Source organism: Eublepharis macularius, chromosome 4 (assembly GCF_028583425.1).
Source record: "Eublepharis macularius isolate TG4126 chromosome 4, MPM_Emac_v1.0, whole genome shotgun sequence".
NCBI classification, from domain to species: Eukaryota; Metazoa; Chordata; class Lepidosauria; order Squamata; family Eublepharidae; genus Eublepharis; species Eublepharis macularius.
Window position 1 is genome coordinate 162778219 of NC_072793.1, and position 24149 is coordinate 162802367.

General features: G+C 44.1%; 1 protein-coding gene across 1 annotated transcript; it reads right to left on the bottom strand.

The window, feature by feature from the left end:
- Positions 1-11892: 11892 nt before the first annotated feature.
- ZNF862 (zinc finger protein 862) lies at positions 11893-24149 on the bottom strand. The gene is made up of 8 exons (XM_054977700.1): positions 24078-24149; positions 23000-23082; positions 21409-21535; positions 20172-20261; positions 18738-19233; positions 17533-17628; positions 16520-16567; positions 11893-15870 (listed from the first exon to the last, which is right to left on the bottom strand). Exons 5-8 carry the CDS (start codon positions 18835-18837, stop codon positions 13781-13783), a joined length of 2334 nt encoding a protein of 777 aa, XP_054833675.1. The 5' UTR covers positions 18838-19233; positions 20172-20261; positions 21409-21535; positions 23000-23082; positions 24078-24149; the 3' UTR covers positions 11893-13780.

Sequence of the window (24149 nt, forward strand, 5' to 3'; positions counted from 1 at the left end):
ATACAGGGCTTACTTTCTTCTCTTTTTTAAATGGTACGAGTCAAACCTGCCTGGAAGCCATGCCTTCTTCTTAAAACATTATTGTGATAGGCAGTTGTATTTTTAATAATTTGTCCAAAGAGGGTGGGTCTGATCCCATTGCAGAGGAAACATAAAAGCTATCCCCCCCACCTTTACTCTCATAATCTCACGTTAAGCACCATTTTTGTATGTGTGACATATGATAAAGTGTAGGAAGACTGGCATATAAACACATTTAAAATCCTTTGTTCAGTAGAAGTTATAATCAGGTAGTGGCTTTTTAAAGAGTAGCGATTGTTTTTAATGAAGGTGCTTACGAATTGATGGATGTAGTTACGAAATATGTTTCTTTTGTGACATTCATCCTCCCTCACAAATTTGGTTGAGAATTTGACTTTTCAATGGCTTCTCAATTCTTCCACCCAATCCATTCAAAAGTAACCTTTTCCTTAACAATATACTAGAAACATCATAAAACCCCAGGCATTATAGTGGAACTTCTTCTCTGAGAACCAAGCTACAAGTGACACCTGACACAGATTGGACACTTGTCAGCTTCCCTCAAGTTTTGATGGGAAATGTAGGCATCCTAGTCTTGCAGCTTGACTCTCTGACTGCTGTCCAATAGACTTTTCAACTGTCACTTGTCCAACATTCCACCAAGCTGCCTACATTTCCCATCAAAACTTGAGGGAAGCTGACAAGTGTCCAACCTGTGTCAGGCGTCATTTGTAGCTTGGCTCTGAGAGGCTGAAGTTGGCGCCGTTACTTATTTGCGTTTCCTGTGAACAAACCCAAAAACCAATATTGTGGATGATTAAAAAGCTCTGCAACCCGAAATAGAGTTTGGACCACTATGTGCCATACACTCAAGGGACTTTGTCCTCCAAGCTGACCAGCGCTGTTTCCTCATCCGAAGCCCAGTTCTTGTGCTAGCAGCTCCAAAGTGGGGTGCCTTCCCAAATGCAGATGGTGTGTGTGTATGGGGGGGGGGACTATACCTCCAAACAATCTTTGGACCACCCCAAATCATGCATCCCTGCACTCTGAAGACTGACACCTACAACAATCCCAAGCACTGATGCCTGGTCCAGTCACCTGTTCTGACACAAAGCTTCTATTTGGGTTGCCTCCAAGGACTTTAGGAAATGCAAATAAAGGAAGTTGGACTGGGCTGGCAATTCTAGCTTCTTTCCCTAACTAGCTCTACTTGTCCTTGATATTTGGTTAAGTTTAACTCCTGGGGTTGTATTGTATATTTTAATTTCCAAATAAAATAGTTCTGGAAAATTCAAGTGCTTGCATAACATTTTGTGATATTTTGGTTAGCTTTGGGTGGCTGCAGCATGGAGCTCTTGCTCCGTCCCCCGTCCAGCATTGCAATTGATATAATTTTGGCCTCCACATGACATCGATGTGCTTCCATCAACTTTCAGGGTTTTCCCCAACTCTTGCAGTCTTTCCCAAACCTACTTTGGTGAATATTTCCTGGAAAATCACATTATCAATGGGCTTGGCAATTAGTGGAAGAGTTTTGAATTTCTTCACCTCCCCGCCCACAACTGGTGCTATTTCCATTCCCACCCATCGCCACTACTGGTACCCTTTTTGCCATTTTTTATCATTAGTAGATAGCTTGCCATAGCAATACGTTGACTACCAATAATTTTCTTTAACAGCAAAAAGTAGTGGTGGGAGAAATGACAGGTGAGACAGGAAAGCATAGAGTGAATCTGTGAATGGAAACACTCTTGCGCTGTGAATTCTTGAACAGAAGCAAATTTAATAAAAAGTATTGCATGTTTTTTATTTCTCTAGCATATATCTATGAAAGAATTTCCCCCCTCTGATTATAACGGGTATGTGCAATTAGGGTTCCCAGCAATCTAGAGGGAAAAAAAGGCCTTTCCCTTTAATAAGGGCTTGATGTGTGGAAATGGGCAGCTGAAGCTTTTCATGGCATGTAGGTTAGTAACACCTGATAAATAACATCTATTTAGCCTCTGTTAAAGAGACAGGACATTTTTTTCTTTTCAGGTTGTTGTCGGTATCTGTGATACACTACCACCATCTTCTGGACACAGGAGGAAGTAGCAAGAAAAAATTTCATGAGGCACAAGCACTGAGCAACGCAGTGAGAGGGGAGATGTAAAGGATTCCGGCTTCAAAAACAAATTAATTGGACTCATTGCAAACCCAGAACCCAACTGCTTTATTACATTGGAATCTGATGAGACAGAAAAGGCTAAGAGGTGCAGTCTAGTATGGGGCCAAAAGCAGAAAAAAAAACGCCTACGCAAAAATGGAATTGCAGTGTAGATCTGGTAGTCCTGAAGGTGTCCAAATAAACCTTTCAGTACTTAATATATATTTTCCTGGCTGACAAGTGGTAAAAAAGTTTGTGCGTTAATGCTGTCCATTATCTCAAAGAACTGTGATTGATTGATTGATTGATTGATTGATTGATTGATTGATTGATTGATTGATTGATTGATTGATTGATTGATTGATTGATTGTAGAAATAGCAATCAGAAAGATGAGATGCACACCCATAAATTTTTTAAACCCTTTAATTTAATACAACACAAGGATAGTATAGTCTAATAAAGTGCTTGCCGTGTCCCAACACACACATGATAGTCTTTCCTTACAGTGTTCCAGGTATGTTGTAACGTATTCCACACAAACCACGCTTCCAATTAGAAAGCTCTATCTACAATGCACAAGGAGCGAAAATACAAAGGAATTGACGTACATTTTTAAAATAAAGTTTTCTGTATCAATCTGCCCCCCTATGGCTAAGACAGTAATTTGGGGTGGGGGGTGGGGAAAGGTTGCCCGGCTATCACCGTCGGTATTCAGAAGTTTGCTGACTCAAAATATGGAGAAGATTCCCTTTGGTCACCACCAGACATTTTATTTTCAGTCCCTTTCCTAATTTATTTATTTACATGATTTATAGTCACTGAGACTCAAGGCAGATTACACAATAATCATCAGTATGGAGTTTGCCTGTTTCATTGCTTCCTCCTAACTGAGTCATTGGGATAAAATGAATTTAAAGAAAAATGGATTTGGAAAAATCCGTGTTTGAAATTAGTTTGGGGAGATTCAGGTGGACTTTGAATGTTTGAGGGGCGATTAGTTGAAATAGATATTTTAGGAGTTGGGATTCAGTTTCAACAATCTTCTATGTAATCTAGGGTAAGTCACCCATACGTATTCTGTCTACTGTAAAAGGGATGCTACTAGTATTGCCAACTTTTAACCTGGTCCCTGGAGCTGTCCCATTAATTTCAGTTTGACCTGTGGCAAAGATCAAATTTCTACACATTAAGCATCTATTAAAGAGTGAAGACTTTTTCCTGGTCAGTGGGCAACATTATATCTCCTGCGCCTATCTAATACTAATGCTATACAACAGGGATTGCCTTCGACAATACATCGACAATACAAAAGGGAGAAGTTCATCGGTTACACCATTCCCATTCCTGTATCTCCATGATAACCTGTTGAATTCCTGCCTGAAGGACAAGTAGGCTCCCCACACAGAATTTCTTCTTTTTCCATATAGTTTGCTTTTTGGGTTGATATCATGATACTTTCAGGGCACCACACAAAAAGAGACAGTCTTGAGGGTTTGGGAGGGATTTTTTTACCTCAGTTCCTCTGTGCTGCACATGGAGGATTCTGCCAATTGCAATAAGGCTCTCAAACGGCTAGAAATGCCCCTCGAGAATCCCAAAGACTTGGGCCCTTTGGTAGGTATGTTGAGGACTGGCTCTAGGTATCTCAGGGCAGCAGAGTGAGGTAGAAACCTGAAGCCCACACTGCAAACCAGGGGAATATTCTTTGTCCAGAAAATGAAGCCTTTGGAAAAGCAAACATTGGGTCTTTAGTCATAGGGTTGAAAAATGCCACCACCTCCTTGTCATAGTCCAAATATACCCAGATCATTTTTGGAATGTTTCGAAGAGAGAGCACCAATGGTGGGGAAGTGAGAGCCTGGTATTCACCAGCCCACTGTTGAATTGCCCAGACCCCTTCCTTGGGACTAATGTTGAACCTTCCCTCTCTCCTCACGGACTCCGTGGCAACCCCCATAGCCCAGAATCTCCCATTATTGGTATCCACCTTCCAGCAGTGTTTCCCTGAGGTGAATCCCTGAGAGGTGAGGACGCTGAGGAGAGTGTCAAATCTCTTTGCATTCGAGGATGGTGTAACCACTATGCTGTTTCCACGCCACACATTTTTGCCATCCTTTGACAGAATCAGCTGATAATGTGCTGTATCGGGATCCAAAGTCAGGTTCTCTGCAAAAAAAAAAATGAGTGGAGGGATGGAGATCAGATGGTTTCCCTGAAATAAAGACCAGTCTTTGATGGCATGCATGTTGATATGGCTCAGAACAATTAAAGGGTGTCACTGTTTGGGGGTGGGTGGTACCTGCTGATGAAATGCCACTGAGCAAATGCAGAGCATTCTTCCTCTCTGAAGATAGTTTTTGTTTTTTTAAAAAATGGGATTAATGACCATTCTTTCTGCTGAGCAAGTGCAGAGTGTATTTTCTCCCTGAGAAGAATCAAATGGGGGGAGAGAAAGCACTCTTGTACTGAGGGCTTTTTTTCTAGGAAAAGAGGTGGTGGAACTCAAGACTGCACAATGACATCACTTTGGGTCAGCTGAAACAAGGGGGGAGTTTTTTAAAGTTTAAATTGCCCTTGGCAAAAATGGTCACATGGCCGGTGGCTCCACCCCTTGATCTCCAGACAGAGGGGAGTTTAGATTATTAAGAGGTGCCGGAACTCCATTCCACCGCGTTCCCGCTGAAAAAAAGCCCTGCTCTTTCATTACTTCCTCACCTTTTGTCCAACATGCTCAGGTAGTGCACGTGATTCTCTTCTTCATTTTATCCCTACAACAACACTGTGAGGTAGGCTAGGCTGAGAGGGTGAGTGCCCCAAGGAGAGCTTGAGGGCTGAGTTGGGATTCAAACCTAGATCTTTCTACTCCACCACTCTAACCGCTGCCCCATACCTGTAAAGGGAGTTCTCTCTTTCCTCAGTGAAAAACAAGAGAATTTTGCTACTATCTCAGGGCTGCCTTTTGTTCATTGAAAACATTTTATCGCCCTCTCCCCGCACAGACATGAGTAAGTGATTCCAGAAGTGGCTAACAGCCGTACCATGAAGAAGAAATAATTAATGAATATCTTTAAAAAACACCAATCCAGAAACAGCAGCAACTCCTAAAGGCAGATAGCAATAAACAGTTTCTTAGAAGAAACTATAAAGCCATCATAAAAGCAAAACAAAATAAAACCAAAACAAGGCTTAAATTAGCAATGAGAAAAGGTTAATAACAGTTCCCTAAAGTGCAGGGTAAAAAGGCAATCAAGTAAAGGCCTGGATTAAAAGGTACATCTGGGCCGTTTCCACACGGCTTACCTTCCCTCGGAACGACCCGGAACATCGCACAAATCTTGCACGAGAAAACGCAATCTTCCACGGGCTTTGCGCAATGTTCTGGGTCGTTCCGAGGGAAGGTAAACCGCGTAGAAACGGCCCTGGTGCCAAGAACCTGAACATATGAACATATCTTATATTGAGTCTGGCCAGTGGTGTATTGAGTTCAGTATTGTCTGTTCTGATGGATAGTGGCTCTCCTGGGTATCAGGTAGAGGTCTTTCACACCACCTGCCAACTGATCCTTTCAACTGGAGATGCCAAGGATTGAAGGACTACGTGCATGCAAAGTAGATGCACCAAGACACAGTCCTACCCACATTACAGACTCAGCTCCAAGCGAACAACCATGGGGAGAACATTACAAAGTCAAGGTACCATAACCAAGAAGGCCCTGTTTGGGCCAAGCTACACATGATGAATGACACTTGAACAGCAAGTGTATTTCTCCCTGTTCACTTGCCCTCCACTCAATCCACTTGCCGTTCAAGTGTCATTCGTCATGTGTAGCTTGGCCCTTTGTCATAGAAGGTGAGGGATTCTGCGGGGTGGCAGGGATTCTGAAGATGGCCTCGTTTGATGGAAAGTTCCAAGTACTGGGATGGAGCATTCTTCTAACTCATCAGAAACCAAAAGTGTGAGATGAATTCCTTACACTCTTTCTATCTGCCTGAGTGAAATACGAGAAGACATTAGACTGGGCTACCTAAATTCAACCTTGGCCACTACAGTTGTGAGTGCTATGTCACTATATTCCATCTGACAGCCTCTCACCTGTGGCTTCTAAAATCCTGAATCCTGGCTCTGATGCCTGGATTGCAACCGAGCTAAAAATGGCACCAGAAACTCATCCATCCGACTTTCAGAGGAAGCCAAGATTACCTGTTAAGTTGCGATGGGCCAGTTCACAGGAACTGAATGAGACTGCAGAACTGAAGGCAATTTCTGAAGAGTGTTCCTGAAAAACTTGGAAACAACTTCAGTTAGAAAAGTAGTTCTGCTGCATTCTGGCACCACATTAGGTCTAAATTAGGATTGGATTGGCCTCCCAGGTCCTCCTGAGGCTTATGGGGCAGGGCCAGGCAATATCCCATTGAACAGCAGTTCTAACGATAATATTTCCACACTGTGCTAAAAATTATACCCCAGGTTGTAAATGTGTGTTGTAACAATCAGCAACCCTTGGGCCAAATCTACTCCCTCCCGTGAGAGAAGCCAATTATCAGCTCTCATACAAAAAGGTATTTAGAATGGCACCAATGCCAACAAAACATGCTGGGTGGTGTTTAAGGCACTTCATCCTTTTCTTCTGAAGTAGGCCTCAAAGTCTGACAAAGGGAATACACGTATATTGTCCCTCTGTTGTTTTTGATCGAACAGGTTATGCAAGTTTTCAAAACAATACAAAAGCCTGTGAAACCGGTTTACCAGAGACAACAGTGGGGTGACGACGTTAGCGCAAGAGGGATTGTGCAGATATTTGAGTTAAACCAAGAAGAAATGTACCTGACAGAACCAGAATGAAAAGGAGATACAGCTTCAGAGCAATGATTGCTGCCAGAAGAACCGCCATTATTATTTTCCATCTGTGTTGCTTTGGAGTAGGGCCTGTGGAATTAAAATTCATGGTGAAAATCTGAAGGAGGAGGTATGTGGCTTTTATCCAGGTTTGTAGCTGAATAGAAGAGCTCCATAGCCCTTGCTTTCTGGATAAAGGCCAACCCAAGTGATCTGTGTGCCTGAGGCAGAACATAATGGCACACACAGATTAACATGGAACATGATTCCCCAGGATGTTATCCTATGTATTCCTTTTAGGAATGAACAGCAGCTGCGCGTGAGTCCTTGTTCGCTTTAATGAGGTTTTACCACTGAATTGTGCTGCTGAGATTCAGATCTCCCAGACTCCACAATGCTGTCCTTAACGATATCTCAAAGCTGCCTCCTAAAGTTGCTGCCTCACCTTGCCTGACAGGAGCTTCCGGGCCCAAGTCTTAATGATGTCCTAAATGCAACATGGAGTTCAGCCCAAGCTAGGCATTTTATTCAAGTGTACAATAATGGGGACCCAAAACCTCCAAGAGGAAAAGCTGGGGGGGGGGGACAATTTAGAGCCCCCTCAAACATCTTTAGCTGTGTTCTATGAGGAGCTTCAGGTAAATATTTGTGTATAACATGCAGGTTTCTTGGAGGTTATGATGTTGCTTGGAGACCATCATAGTTTGCCTCTGCTTGCTGACTAGACCTTCAACTGTGTGTCTATAAGATAAGCAGAGGTTGCAGTGCTATGCCTTAAAGCTAGGACTGCCTTAAGGACAGTGCCCTGTCCCTTTAATGTGTGGAAATGGGCAGCTGAAGCTTTTCACAGCATGGTGGTAAATCCCAGCACCTGGTAAATAACATCCTGTTCAGCCTCTATTAAGAAGGCAGGGCATTTTTTCCAATTAATCTATAATAAGAAAAGGATTTGTCTGTTTCAGGGCTGGCATCAGCATCCCCTGAGGTGGGAGAGTTGCAAGCGCTTCTGGTGGGGCCCACTGCCACTGATCTCCCACCCATGTACCTTCCCTGCCACCTATCTGCACACCCTTCCCCACCTGTTTGCTTGAAGTGTTACACATACATTTGCTCGCTCACTCCCAGCTGCCCAGAATCCTCAAGGAAAGGCACATGGGTGGTGCACAATGGCAGCCCTCCCAATTGCATGCGACAGCCAGTGCTGTCTGGGACAGGATGAACAGATGGTATAGGCAACTGAGTGGTTAGAAGGCTTATGAATGGAAGATGGACTGATTAGGAATCCTCCCAATCTCTATGGCCTTTACCATAGATATTGAGGCAATTCCTAGAGTATTGCACGACACTCCCAAAACCAAAAGAAACGTTACACATGGGGGGCGAGGAATCAACTCAAATTGGCTTCCAGAAAATGATCTGGGTAAAAGTGGTCTCAAAAGAACTGGAAAAAAACCTGGGGGGAACCCAAAAACTCAAAGGGGGAACTGAAGGCCAAAAAATGCATGCAGAACTCAGTAGATAAATTGGAGCAGTATGTGACCAGAACCAATGGAAAAAATTCATGTGGAAAACCCCTGTAACTGCATGGTCATGGGACAAAAATAAAAGCAAAACAAATGAGCGTGCTGCAAAGAGAAAAAGCAGTATTTGATACCACCCCAACCCCCTTGAAGTCATTAAAGGTCTGTTCAACAATACCATGGCCTTTTGAGTGAACAAGAAGTAATTAATTAAACTAAGAAGCAGGAAAAAGAGGAAGGAGGGAAATGTAACATTTGTATTCTCTGTAAAAACTGGTGAATTAATTACATCTATTCCAGATTAAAGAGCTAATGTGGAAGCTGCCCTTTTCTCCTAGGCTATGAAATAAAGCTTTGGGGCCAGAAGTTAAGAGAGGAAGGATCGTGGTGACATTTCAAACCAATACCTTGGGACTTCTTTGGAGGTGCTCCCATTGCTATTCTTCTTTATCAAAGGCTTCTTTTCATATATCCTTCTTGATTCTCCGTCTTTCAAGGCTTTCCACCATTGAGTGATGTTTTCATACAAATGACATGAGAAGGGGAAGAATAAGGAACACCCAGCCTTTGAAGTCAGAAAATTTGGAAAAGGAAGTGAGAGCGTTAGAAAGCAGATAGATGGAGAAAATGCAAGCAGATTTGAAAGATCAATTGCCCAACTCTTTTCTCTCAGCGTGACATGCTCAGCACAGAAGACTTCATTACGAAAGCACATGTGACGATATATTATACATTTTAGATAAACAATATAGAAATTGTGTACTAGTGAACAGTCCAAATGCCCGTGCCCCGTTCATCTGCTCTGAGAGCGCGGGTTCCAAGCGCATTTTCAAAATAGTTGAAAATATCAGGGTAAAAAAATAAGGCCTCTACTTGTCTTAAACCTGAACTTTTTGGTCACCATCTTTCTCACCATGGGGAATGCCTCCCGCATGTGGACCCTATACATTTACCGCTGGAATAAGTACACAACCAGGAATCATCCCCCGTAAGGAAGCAGCCTTTAAGCTACTCCAGATTTGCTCAGAGCAGCAGGGCAAGAGCAGGGCTGCCTTTAACTCTTTCCCTAGGGAAGGATGCGTAGAGCCAGAGAAGGGGCAAACGATCTCCCCTCTCCCCCACAGCTGGTCAAAAGTGGCTCGGTAGGGAAGCTGGAAACCCCTCCTCCCACCTTGCAGCATTCCAGAAACCAACAAAGTACTTTTTTTAGTTGAATAAAGCCACTTTGTATGAGTCATTACATGTGACAGTGAGTAAGGTTGCCAGCTTCCAGGTGGGACCTGGAGACCTCCTAGGATTGCCATTTGATCTCCAGACTACTGATATAATAATAATAACATAATAATATTTGATTTATATACCTCCCTTCAGGACACCTGAACACCCACTCAGAGTGGTTTACAAAGTATGTTATTATTATCCCCACAACAACAACAAGCACTCTGTGAGGCCGGTGGGGCTGACAGAGCTCCTAGAAGCTGTGACTAGCCCAAGGTCACCCAGCTAGCTTCAAGGGAAGGAGTGAGGAATCAAATCCAGTTCTTCATGTTAGCATCCTGCTGCTCTTAACCACTACACCAAGCTGGATCTGCTGGAGAAAATGGCGGCTTTGGTGGGTGAACTGTATGGTATTATACCCTGATGAGGTTCTCCCTCCTCCAACTCTGCCCTCCCCAGGTTCTGCCCCAAATTTCCAGGAGTCTCTCAATCTGTGGTTGGCAAACCCTATCAGACACTGTATCCCTATACAAGTTACTCTTAAAGTCTCTTTTGGCTCACAGTTTGCCACAAGTATAAGGGAAAAGTGCACAGGAAAAACATGCCCTGTCCCTTTAATAGCAGTTTAATGAGTGGAAATAGGCAGTGAGTGGAAGCTTTCCAAGGCACAGAGGTAAATAACATCACCGGATAATTTCTACAGATCAAAATGATATTCAAGGGACAGCTTGAATATCATTTAAAAGCTGGCGACCTTAAGCGAGTAGAGGTGCTTGAAGTCCTGGAAATTCTATAAAGAGAATTAAATCTTGGCTAGATGTTTCCTCTAGGTTAGTTGAGCAACCAACCCAAAATAATTTTGCAGTTTCACAATCACCTTGAGCAGTTATGATGCAGCATCATGTGCTGTAGTGAGAGAAATGTACGCTCTCAGAATGTCTCTTGCTTTTTTTAGCAACTGGTTTTGTTTCCCCTTTTAAGATGAAGGGTGAAGGAAAGGCAAGGTGGTGCCAGAGGTCAAAAGATTTGTTTGTGCTGATGAGGGGCTGTCAGAGCATTTGGAGAAATTATAGGCCAAGCAAAAGAATGTCTGTCTGACTATCTGACTATATCTGGACCAACCTTCAGCCTTAACTTTAAAATGTGCTTTTGTTTGCAATGTAAGATGAAATCCTTACATTGCTAAATTTTTGCACTCAGTGGTTTGGATCCAGCAATCTAGTGTGGCTCATTCCTGTGTCTGTCCTCCCCCGCCCCCAAGCTGGGTGGTGGATGCAGCAAAAAGGAAGATTTTACCTCCTTCCCCCTCGCCATTGCATCCTCCCAACCCATGTGGCTGTTATCCCCCACGGGTCCCACCACCTTGGTTCGAAACTTTTTCCGGATTAGAAAGTTTTGGGAAAGAGGGTCACAGGACAGATCCGTGCCCATTAGTGCCTTCTGTTTGATGCTTCCCTGGAAGCAACCCCGTATGTTTACTCCTGCTATACCAGAATGCTTTCCAGCTGCTTAGAGAAGGCGCATAGTTCAGCAGCAGAGCATGGCTTTTGCACACATAAGATGTCCCTGGTCTGATCTCTGGCATTTCAAGTTAGAAGATCTTTGGTTACAAGGCTTTACCTGTGGAGTTGCTGCAATTAGACTAGCCAGTAATTGGCTTGATGTACCAATGGTATTCTGGGAGCAGCTGAAAGGAGAGGCTGATTCCCAGGTAGTTTTAATTTGCTGCCTCTTTCAACCCAGATTTTAAAGGAATCCTTACTTACAGTTGGAGCCAGTAAACAAGACATGGTTCGATCAGAATCCAGGTACATCTTTATTGCTCTAGATTTATTCGTAGACTAGCGGTGAATTCATAATGGCTTTTGCATCCTTGATTGAGAGGGTAAGTTGCTGAACAAAGAAAAAGGAAGAGCACCCTAAAACTAACACCCTAACAGGAAGATCTACAATAAACTTCTCAAATGTCCCGCTGTCCCAATGTTGGAGAGGGAACTACGATTCCCATGAGTACCAATTGTTAAAGGGACAGCACATCGTTCTGACTACAGATACAGAGGCTTTCTAAGCTGTGGTAACAGTACAAATGGTCTGCCTTAGTATAAGGCAATGCTTCTTTACTTCAAATAGGAGGCCAGATGTAATGGAAGTAGTTCCGTGAATGATCTCCAAAACTTTTTTTCTTTTAAAGCAGATGTGTGGGAGCCTGATTGAATGGAACTCTGTGTGTGCGTGTGCACACGCGCGCGCACATATGCGCGCAGAAGCAAGCTCTGCATTAACAAGTTCATTTCTTTCTCGCTTCCGTTGTTTCACTAGGCATTATCCACACCACTTACACGCTGATTTTAACGGACATTTTATTTATCCCTGGAAATGTCATTACTGTCTTGGCATCCAAAGGTGAGCAAGCTGAAGTGCAAAGAAAGATTAAAGAAAGCAAAACAAGCCAGTCCCTAACCACACAAAACAGAACCACCAAATGAAAAACAACACTAATATTAAAATATAAAATTAACAGGCAGAACCAGCAATGCTAGACCTGAGGCTCAAGAAAATAAAAAAGTGTTTTTAAAAAGTTTTTCTAAACTGCTACAAGGTCTGTAATAGCATCCTTGGGGAGGGCATTCCATGACAGAAGTGCCACCAAAGAAAAGTCTCTGCCCTGGGCATTTACTGCCCTAATTTTTTCTTGCTGGTGAGTAAAGGGAGCGTCCATATTCAGAGGCAGTGAACATCTGAATACCAGTGCCAGGAGACCACTCCAGGGAAGGTCTTGGCCTCTGTCCTGTGGTTGCTCCTCCAATGTAACTGGTTGGCTACTGTGTGAAACAGGGTACTAGACTAGACAGGCCATTGGTCTGATGCAGCAGGGCTCTTCTTATGTTTTTATAAGGAATCAGAGAAGAAAGTAGGTGCTGACATTTTCCATTAAGACAGGCCAGTGACACTTAAGAGGGAGCCCATAAATCCTCTCTGAAACAACACACACTCAACCAGTTGAGTGTACAACCAGAAAAACTCCAATTTCTGTACCCTTTCTGTATCATACTCAAACCAGTTCAGAGAAATTAAAATTAGGGCCGTCACAGAATTAACAAAACCTCGGCTGAGTTTTAATTTGTTTGATGTAATTTAAATACATTTTCATAAGACTAAAGCAATACACCTGAAAGAAAAAAAGCACAGATGCTGCTGCGTGTTTCACAGTGGATTCCATCTTAGGAAAGGCATTAACTCCTGCGGGGAGAAAAATTAGGAATTCTGTCAAAATGGCACCTGTCATTGACAGTTTTTTGTAGGTTCCTGTGTTAAAAACAATTAATCTGTTTTTAAAAGCTGTTGCTCAATCAGGCATTTTTTAAAAGTCAAGTACAAGATTTTTTAAAAATCAATTAATCATTAAAATATTGTAGCCCTAGTTAAAACCCAGAACCTGGCAAGTATCCAGAGAAAAAAATCCAAAGTAAAAATAAATACAAGAATTCTCACTTATATTTGGGGGAGTGTTCGTTCCATAACTAATACTGATCACAAGACAAATGGCTAGCAGAAAGGGCTGGCACACTGGTGAATGGACTGGTCAAATATTCTCAGACTGAGAATATTCAACAGATCATCCATTACTTGACCATTACGCCAAGAAGGATCTGTAAGAAGTGAGAACAGCTGTTTGGTGACTTGTTCACATTTATAGAAACGTCACATTGTTAGAAAGTTATTACTACATTTTTGTCAAAGTTAATTTGTTTCACTGCTACAGTTAGCTAATTTGTTTTTTAAATTAGCATAAGATCTATCAATGATTAAAGCATCTTTTTGCTTGTCCTAATAAAGGTAATAAAAAAACACCCTGACCATTATTTAATCAGTCAATTGACCAGTCAAATGCCCAGTCTTATAAGCTCTGTTATGGAGATTTGCAGACAAGTACTCTGAGCAGAGATAATGGCACGTTTTGCAGTTCATCAGACAATGGGGGTACTAAATATTTAGAATCAGTACAATCCCAGCTCCAAGTGATGTTGTAGTGATGGTTAACAGCGACGGCCAGAAGATGTCAAGTACCAGTGCTCAATTGCAGGCAGCGGGTCATAATCTGGAACTGCCACGCCATTGACAGCAACCATCATTAGAGAGTTTGCCACTTCGTTGGAAAGCTTCAGCCTCTCGTAAGTCCTTATCAGATTCATAACGACAAACCCCCGCTTGCAGCTTGCTGTGGAAGTACACAGACATGCTGCGACCGATGTGAGTTTACTCAGCAAAGGAAACCTCTGACCCTCAGCCATAGCCTTCTTGCACAATGCTGAGAAAGGAAGGTCCTTTGCAATGGTTTTAAGTTCCAACCACTCACTCAGCAGTCCATCTTCACTATAGCTTGACGTTAGAGAGCTGTCAAAATGCTTAGCTAAAGAAAGAATCTCCACATTCCCAAAGCTGGCAAGACGGCTGCTGTCAGGCCAAGAGGTGGTATCAAATACCTCCATATTTTTTAATACCTCTAGTGATTTCTCTGTGTCAAACCTTTGGTGCAAATATTCTGCTCCTGTCAGAATAATCTTTGCTCTGTCAGTTTGAAATCGACACTCCCCAGACTCTCTTCCAAGCAAAGGGATGCCACGGAAGCACGCACCCTTCACATTTGTATCAAACTCTGCCTCTTTTGGTCCTGCCTGCTGAAGAAGGCTTTGGAGTGTAAGGTATGTGTTTTCTAGAGTGGAATTCACTTGCCTGAGTAAGATGTTTTCTTTTTGAAATACTTCAGAGAGAGGCTTGTAAATATTCAGGAAATCTATTAAGAAGTGGGAAAGTTTTACAAAATGGAAGCTTCTCAGGAACGTCAGCATCCCTTTTGCTTTTTGACCCTCGTGTCCACTGGATTTTGACAGCCGCTCCAGGTGATTCACAACTGCAGGCAAGTTTTCCAGAAGGGCATTTAGAGTCCCTCTCCTGCTGATGACCCACCTCACGTCGTTACAGTCCATCAGCTTGGCAACCTTCCGGCCTAGACGAGAAGCCACCACCTGCAGCTCTCTCAGCCTCTCAGGAGACACCTGGTAAAACTTGAACATTGCCCGTATACGCTTCTCACAGTTCTTAACAAAGTCAATACCCCTGCAGCAAGCATCAATGACAGCAAATTGTATCTTGTAGGTAACACAATGGGCCGAAGTGAACTGGGGGGTGATGTCTTCAAATTTTGCGATGATCCCGTTTTTGCAGTCCACTATATTGGCTGCTCCACCGGTTCCTAAGCCCACCAGCCACCCTGGCTTTCTAAACGGGATCTGTAGTTCCTCTAAGGTTGAAATGATTGTCTCAAAACAGGCATCGGCTGTTTCATTGGGCAGCAAAGCCAAGCAGACATAAGATTCCTTCACATCTGTTCTTTTTATGTACCGGATGTAAATCACTACACATGGCTGATCGGAGGAATTCGTAAAACCGTCCAGCAGAATACTAATGCAAGGCGACTGGCGTATGCCATCAAGTATTTCCTTCCCAAGTGTGTCTGCGATACATTTGATGAAGAGGGTGCACGCCACTCTGTTTCTGTACCTGGGTATGATGGGGGCTCCCATGACCTGCAAGAGATCTAAAGCTTTTTCAAAATCATTCAAAGGCTTTGAATGATAGGCAATGTCATATGCCGCGCTAAAAAGGTGTTCCATGTTTTTCAGGACATAGCTGGACATTTTTGTCATGCGCACAGCAACTGGAACGCCATTTGGGTCTTCTTTAGCTGTCAATGCTCGGACACAAAGGTTATGGGCATTGCTCTTGTCGTGGTGTTTGAGAGTTTCCACTTTAAATGGCCTGGTGTATCCAGTCACTAATTTGGACACTGGGCCGTGAGCAGGGGGTTTCTCCCTGCAAATGACACAGTACAGTGTGGTCTGTCCCTTGTCAGCCTCCAGCCACGGAAACTGAGAAAACCATGACTTCTGAATCGACCGTGGCCCTAAAGTCTTTCTTGCTATTCCCACTGTATTTTGTTCTCTCCTGCAACTGCCTTGATAGATTTTTGGAGGCCATGCTTCTGTTGGAGAATGCACAGAAAGAGGGTAGTCATCTACTGGATCCTGTACATCTGGGCCTTCCACCATTTCAACCTTGATTATCCCTTTAAAAATAAACAAAAGCAATGGGGTTGGTTTTTTCTATTCTGTTCTTCGTTTGGTCTCTGCTTTAGGCTGAGGCAGCAGCTATTCGTGCTCTTTCCCAGCCACTGCCTGATGTCACTGAAGAGAATTCTCACAAAAGGCACGAGATAACTTTCAAGAGGCTTTCTATATCTAGGGCCCACATTCCTCAGACTGTCATTGTCCCCCTAGTTCCTAACTCAACCAGAGACAAGAAGCCTCAGCCACCAAGAAAAATCGGTGGGAGTGTACAACTCTCTCACTTCTGGTTGCTTCAGGGGTCTTTGGGATACCGACCTGAGGACATTTTCTAATCCTTCCTGAAGAGGACAACTGAGGGCCAAACTACAAGTGACAAATGACACAGGTTGGACACTTGTCAGCGTCCCGCAAGTTTTGATGGGAAATGTAGGCAGCTTGGCAGAATGTTGGACAAGTGAGAGTTGCAAAGTCCATTGGACAGCAGACAGAGAGCCAAGCTGCAAGACCAGGACGCCTACATTTCCCATCAAAACTTGAGGGAAGCTGACAAGTGTCCAACCTGTGTCATTTGTCACTTGTAGCTTGGCCTTTAGTCTTGAGCTTCTGGGGTTCTTCTAAACACTCAGCTAAACACTCAGCAGCACTCACCTTCAAGATAGCTTGGTGGAGGCGTTGCCTCTTCTGGTGCCTGGTGATCTGAATGAACAGAAACAAAACTCATTTTTTTAAAAACTCAAATATGTTGCTATTCCTTCTGGTGCCTGGAAAATTGGGAAGGCTGGCCCCAGGGGTCTTTATTGGATGTTGTATTTTTAAAATGCTATTTGTAAGCTACCCTGAGGCACGATAAAGGGAGGGTATAAATATTTAAATAAATAAAAATATAAAAATATTTAAATAAGTTTAAATATCGAAATAAATAAAAATATAAAAAGAGCAGTTCTGAGACATGTGAAGCATGTGTGACATCAAACAACCACATCTAGTTTTGCATCTACTCCCCATAACGATTACTCTTTCCTGGAGGGTAAGGGCAAGGATGTTCAGGTCAAAAGCTACCATTTCCAGGAGGATTTGGATCCCTTTTAGGAACTAAGAGGACCAGTGTGGTTATATGGTTAGACTAAGATGAGGGAGACAGGGTTCAAATCCCTACTCTCCCATGAAGTTCAGTGGGTGACCATAGGCCAGCATCCCTCTTCCTGCCTATTGTGAGAATTAAATGGAGAAGAAAGAAAGAACAGCGTACACCACTCTGAGATACTTGGAGGAAAGGTCAGATAAAAATGTAACAACTAGAAATTAAATCTTAGGTGCACCCTCTACAGCAACTCTTAGTGCTTGGCCTCCTGGACCCACAGAAAGTCTTCACAGAAGAAGAGGACTTCTATCATAGGAGTGGGACTTCTTCTTCTCCCTGTCCTACTACTCCCCCAAATGTCCCATAAATGCTCCTCCTTTGGGACTGCAGATCTCTAGGAACAGCATGAGATGAAAGATAGAGGTCTAGGGTCTGTAGGGCCCTTAGTGTAATAGTTAACCCAATTTTTCCTATGCTGCAGAGACCCTTTATCCTTCTGACTGCAGCAACCTTTGACATTATTCCGCCGAGCAAAGACTGATATGGAAATCTGGTGACTGGGGAGGACAGAACTGGATACCTTGAAGCTCTTGATCTCCTGGCTGGTCCTGGTGAAATGCCAACTCTTTGGCAGAAAAGTTCTCTTGAGTTAATGGGAGGTTTGGCTCAAGGTGTTCTGTAAAGGAAACAACACATATTCATACGTATGTGAAGTCGTGAAACCAGTGGTGCTTAATGAATCCTTTTTTTGCCAGGATGTAAGCAAATGTCCTGTCTTGGAAATGAATCCGTCCAAAGCACCGCAAAAAGGACTTTTATGGCAATACCTGCTTCATTCCTAGGAACTATAACCATGAAAAGATGCAGTCTCAGTTTTAGTAAATGGGGTGGATACAGAGGAACAACGCTCTCTGGACAAAACCAGAACCCGACCACTTAATGCTGGAGAGGGTCCAGGCATCTTGCAGGCAGAGTGCATAGAGAATACTGCAAGAACACACAACGCTCTTTATAATACATAAAGCAAGAGGGAGACGTGAAAGAAACTGCAGGGGAAAGGAAACCCCATTCCCTCCTTCCTCTGGCTCCCCTCCCCGTGTGCCACTCCCGTCTCTTCTTCTTCCTCCTCCTCCTCCTGGTTGCTGCTGCCCCCTTGTCTTCCTCCTCATCCTAGCCCCTGCGAGTTTTTGTACAGCCTTTTGTGTTGCCATAGCAACATAAAAATGCTGCCCAGTCTTCAGCAGTTCGAACATTTGCTCGTGCAAAGACATTGCTATTAACTTTGGGAGGGGGGGTTGGTTAGGTTTGGGGGGTTATGTTTTAAAGAATGATTTTTTATGCAATCCTTGAAGATGGGTTTGCTGAACAGTGGGCGGTAGTTGTGACTGGCCCCCTTATGTACCTTGCACGGGGGCCAACCTTTTGCCATTTGATACAGCGAAGCGGCTTTGAACCAAGTCAGACCATGGATTCGTCTAGTTCAGGACCGTCTGCACTGACTGGCCACAGCTCCTCCAAGCCTCTGGCAGAGAAAGGGCTTTGCCAACACCCACTCCTCAAAATCCTTCCTTCTGCAGATATCAGAGATTCAGCTTCAGAGCATCCATATGTAAAACATGTGCTCTAGCTGCCCAGACATGGACCCTTTTCCAGACTAGCAGAGCCTCGTCTGGGAACTGAACCTAGAACCTGTCACGCTTCGAACAAAAATCATGGCCTTAAGACAACAGGCTCTTCCTCCCCCTCCCCCCAGCTATTAGCTACTAATTAATTGTGTTTGCTCACTCTGGTGGGTTTTCTGATGCAAGGTAAGATTCTTCCTTAAAGCAAATCTCCTCCTGCATTCAGGGCACTCGTATGGTTTCTCTCCCGTGTGGGTCCTCATGTGTCCAATGAGAGCATATTTGGAAGAGACTGTTTTCCCACACAACAGGCAAGTGGCTTTTTTCTTCACTGTCTTCCTGTCACCTTCTGAGGGAAAAAAGAAGAAGAACAAGGGAGGATTCCAAGGCCTGATTCATAGATACATATACTCTGGAAAGGAGTAACATGTGACTTTCAAAAATAAAATAGGATATATAAAGTTTCAGGAAATATAAGGGCAATGCTGAGGGAGGGAGGAGGATTACCTTTTACTCACCACACTGTTGCCTTATTTTAACAAAGGGGATAATTCAATATTCTCACACTGGAGGGATGCTTCGTTTTTAGGGGGTTTAGACTACCCCAAAAGTACCTGTGAGGCTTTCACAATACGAATCTACACAGTTCATAGATGAGCCTGCCAGAGAGGGGAAAAGAAATGGCATTCTCCCCTCAGACAATATATTACGGTTTCAGTTCTGAGGGGCTTCCTCCAATAAACAAGAGGTTTTAAACATGGTTATAAAATGGGAGAGGGGCAGGCAGGGATTGTGATTGGGACCCATGGCTTCCTTCATAATTGTAAATAAACCAGGAGATGCTTTATTTATTTGAACATGGAAACTCCCTGATGTTTGGGTTGGATCTTACCAACTTTTCTGCTGGTGCAAGAGGGTGGATGGACAGATGCGTGGCAGATCCATCCTGAATCCCAGAATTCTTACAACCCTTTTCAGGGGGATCAAAAGGACCTTTACTTCCTTTTGCATCTGCTGAAAATCTGGAAGGATCCAACCCTATGTTAGGACTTGTTCGACGCCATGGGTATGAAGAAACTGCAAGCAGGCCTCGAAGTGCAGCAGACCCTGTTCCCTTGAGCCAAGCACGGGCAGATGGTCTAGTATTAACATAACATGGCAGGTTTTTGTTGCCCACTGATAGCAGGGGCTGTTGTTCCCTTCCATATCTGGAAGCTCTGAGGCTTCAGCACACAGTCCCAGGTGGCTCATCCAGCTAGCCTCTGACCAACATCCAGAGTCCTTGATGCTACTTTAAAGCAGGGTTCAGACTAGCCTGAACAACAGTCACATTGACCTCCCAAAGATCCAGCTCTGAGACAACTGAATTCGGGCTACTGGTAAGCTTAGAGAACTCTCTGTTTTGTAGCTCGGAGCATACTTTTGAGGTTTCCCAGGGCTGGCAGAGAACTATGTATGGCACCCTGAGCTCCTTAAAAGAAGAGTGGAATGAAAAAAAAGCTCAGGGACCAGAAAGACCACAGAGGAACTTAAGTGTCTGAGGAAGCATCACACACATATGAGCGCAACCCAGCTGGATTGCCCCAGGCCCTCTCACCTTTTGTTGCCCTTTCTCCTGGATCTTGAATCCAAGGCTCTGCTCCTTGCTCAAGCCAGAAGATCAGTGCAGGTTTAGCTACAGGGAAACCTGGTCAGAGGAGGTGATAAATGGAGACGGTTATAAAGAAGAGCACAGAGCAACAGGGGCAAAGAACATTGATTCCCAATAGTCTTGGGGCATTTCAGAAGGTACTACTTGTGGATTTTTTTGTTTAGCTAAATTGTTTCTAACCTGCCTTTCTCCCAAAGGACTGACATCTGGTGCTAGCAAGGGTCTTCTAATTCCTTTCCAAAAACCCAATAATGGTTAACAGTATTCAGCATTACCATTTCAACCTTGCAAGAATGAATGGTTTTATAATTCAAATAGTGCACCTTATTTGTTTATTATTATACTGTGCATTCAGTTATCTTTGCGACAACCTGGTTAGTAGGCCACGTTGATGAGACAGGGTGAAATGATGAACAGAATACTTTCTCTCCAGAACTTGGGAAGGGGCTGTTGCTGATGGAAAACATTCACATCAAAAAGCCTCTGGAACTCTCTTCCTCATGAGGCCCACTGAGAACCATCATTGACCTTCAAATGCCAGGCAAAAAAATCCAGCCTTTTGGTTGACTCTCCCATTTGGTTTTTTCCACTTTACTCAGCTTTTATCTTATTATTCGACCTTGTTTTATGGATTACATTTCATCGATTTTGCAAGCTGCTTTGAGCGTTTTCTTGGGAATACCACAGGCTGCAGGCCCCTGCTCTAGGAGCCAGACCTCTTCTCTCTTGCCTCTAGGAGTGGGGAATCCCCCGCTTTCACCCTCCACACACACACCCTGTCACCACTTATGTGGCCGATGGGGGAGAAAGGTGCAGGAATGGGCCTCCCAAACGCACTCCTGGGAAGGCGCAATGATGTCATTTCCTAGGGGTGATGTCATCGCACTACACCAAGAGTGCTCCTGCACTTTGCAGTGAGCTGATTTGGGCCCCAAACAGGCCAAATCGGGCTCATTTGGGATCCAAATTCGCCTGCTGTAAACCACACGTGAGCCCCATACCAGTGTGATGATGAGGTCGCTTCTGGAAGAAGACCATGGAAATGACTGAAAGGTAACTGCTGGGTCCCCCCCTCTCACTGGGCAAGTAAGGGGACCTACTCTGCCCCTCCTCCTCCATAAAGAAACACAGAAACACACAGACTCCCCAGATCCTCTTACAGTCAGAGAAAACAGGTGTTTACCCAGAGAGACCACATTCTCATAATTCTGCTGCATGACCTCCCTGTACAAGGCTTTTTGCTCTGGATCCAGCAGATCCCACTGCCCCTTTGAGAAATAAACGGCCACATCCTCAAAGGTCACCAGCTCCTGAAACAGAAGAAACAATATCAACTCAGTCTCAGCCACGCCAAAAATCTCTTCCAGGGGAAAAAGAAAATCCAATTTCTTTCCCAGAAGCAATTTTTTTCTGCCTTTAAAGAAAAGGAAGCTTGGTTTACGTATGTAGAGGACTCAAGTGGACTTCAAACTGCAAGAGAGGGATGCCATTAAAAGTTCCCTGCCAACTGAAAATAGGCACAGCAGGGAAACAGCCCACCCATGAGTCTCCAACAGAGTGTCCATGGGAACCATAGTGCCCATCAAATGTTTTTGGAAAGTGCTCCGGGCCTAGAATTGCTGGTCCCCCAGGGGAGGCGGGGGATTCCCCACTCCCAGCCTCCTCCCCCGCCACTACTCACCTGGCCAGTGGGGGGAAAGGTGCAGAAACAGACCTTCCATGTCATGCTCCCAGTGCAGTGCAACAATGTCACTCTCCAGGAATGCTCCCAGGCTTCCTGCCAGGCCAATTCAGCCCATTTGGGGGCACAAATCGGCCCAGCATGAAGCCGAGGAGCACTCTTGGAGCCTGTGCGATGACGTCATTCCCGGAATTGACTTCACCGTGCCATGCTGGGAGCGTGCGCATAGCACATGTGCGCAAGGATCTCCAAAAAGCTAAGTGCCAGTTCCCCCCTTCCCACTGGGAGGGTAAGAAGACCTGGCAACCCTAGCTGGGTCAGATGGGGCTTTTGCTCAGCAAGGCTTCTGACTGGCCATTGGAGAGCTGATTGGCAGTGCAGATTTTTTAAAAACACAGTACAAGAATCTTTACTGTGTGATTAAAGGTAAACTGCAGCAGCAGCTGTTGATGGCAGTCTCCACTTCCTGTGGCAACCATTTTGTGGCTGCACCCACTGCGCTACATCAGAATTTCAAAGGTACCCACAGGCTCAAAAAGGTTAAGGACTGCTGAAGTAGGCCCAAACATTTCTTTCTGGTATTTGTGGGATTTTTTAAAACACAAAGGAACATTCAAAAGCAGTATTCACCACATATATATCTATACCAGGAGTGGTATAGACAATAATAGCATTTGTACAGTGCTTTCAGGTTTATATTACCCTAGCACTGTAAGGTACGCCAGTATTATTGTACCCATATTGTAAATGCAGGGAGCTGAGACTGAGAGCTGAAAAGACTACCAATGTATTCATGGCAGAGACCCTCTGTGGAATAAAGGTGAGAATGTAGGACTATGATCTTGGAGACCTAGGTTCAAACCCCCACTCTAATGAAACCCATAAGGTGACCCTGGCCTAGACACTCACTCAACCTCACAGGGTGGTTGTTGCGAAAATAACATGAAAAAGATGGGCACATGTAGCATACAGACATTTAGAAAAGGGGGTGACGATAACAGCAACCCATTTGGGGCTTCAGCAGGTAAAAATGGGGTTTTAGTCAGACTTATATCTTGTATAAGTCTTTCATCCTCGCTCCCATATACCATACCTGGGCAGGCTCTACTGCCGAAGAATCCCTTGTCCAAGGGTGGTATGTTGACCTTGACTGAGACATGGGCCATGTTTCTGAGCCTACATGGACAAAAGGGGAAAGTTCAGAGTTTTGTCCGAAGTTGCACCGTTTTCCTAGATGTTTGAAGGTGATTATATTGCCTAGGAAGAGAAAACCAGCATGCTGTTTCACACAACAGCCAACGAGTTGCCCTGGAGGGCTAGCCAACAGGACATAGTGGTGAAACCTTCCCTTGATGTTGCCTCCTGGAACTGGATTTCAGAAGTTTGCTGCCTCTGGATATGGAGATTCCCTTTACTCACCATGGCTAGTTGCCTCTCCTCCAGGAATCTGTCTACCCCCTTTTAAAGTCATCAGTGCTCCTGGCTGTCACTGGTGATAAATTCCACAATTTAATTGCTCCGAAAGACTATAATGACTAACAGAATTACTATCATTTTAGTGGACTACAGCCCGTATGTTGCTAATGATATTTAGAAAATGGGGAGAAAATGCTGTATGGTGCATGCGGCAGACTCTCTAAAGGTGCTATTAAGACTCTTCTGATTTTGCTGTAATAGTATAACGGAGTCTCCACTAAAGGTTTTTATGTATTGATAAATAAGCACGTTGGAGGTGAATGGACAAAGAATAATTATCAGGGGGTACAGGAGTCTTTCCTTTCCTAGGAATTTTTGGGATTTCATGCAACTCCTTTTTTTTTTTTTGACAAAAGGTCAATAGATTCGACCCCTTCCCATCTCATCCAATCTCCTTTCACACATCCCTCCAAATCCCCCTCATCCCATCCCATCCTCCCTATATCCACCCACCATCTCCTTCTTTCTTCCTCTTGCGTTTTCTCGGTTTACTCGGACCGCCTCCTCCCAGACAGACAAAAGAAATATGCCCGGGGAATTTGATCCCAACAGATAACGGAGGCTTGGATTACTGGCAAGCGGCAATCTCCTAACGCGCTCCATCCTGAACTTTAAAAAAAAGAAGACCCCCAGGCAAAAAGTTCAATCCTCCTTCCCTCCCTCCTCCGCCTCGCATTCTTATGGAGATCTCTTACCTGCGAGGCTGAAGCTTTCGGCACAGACCAAAGCTTGCTCCAGGACGCTTTCCGTTGCCATAATGGTCCCAG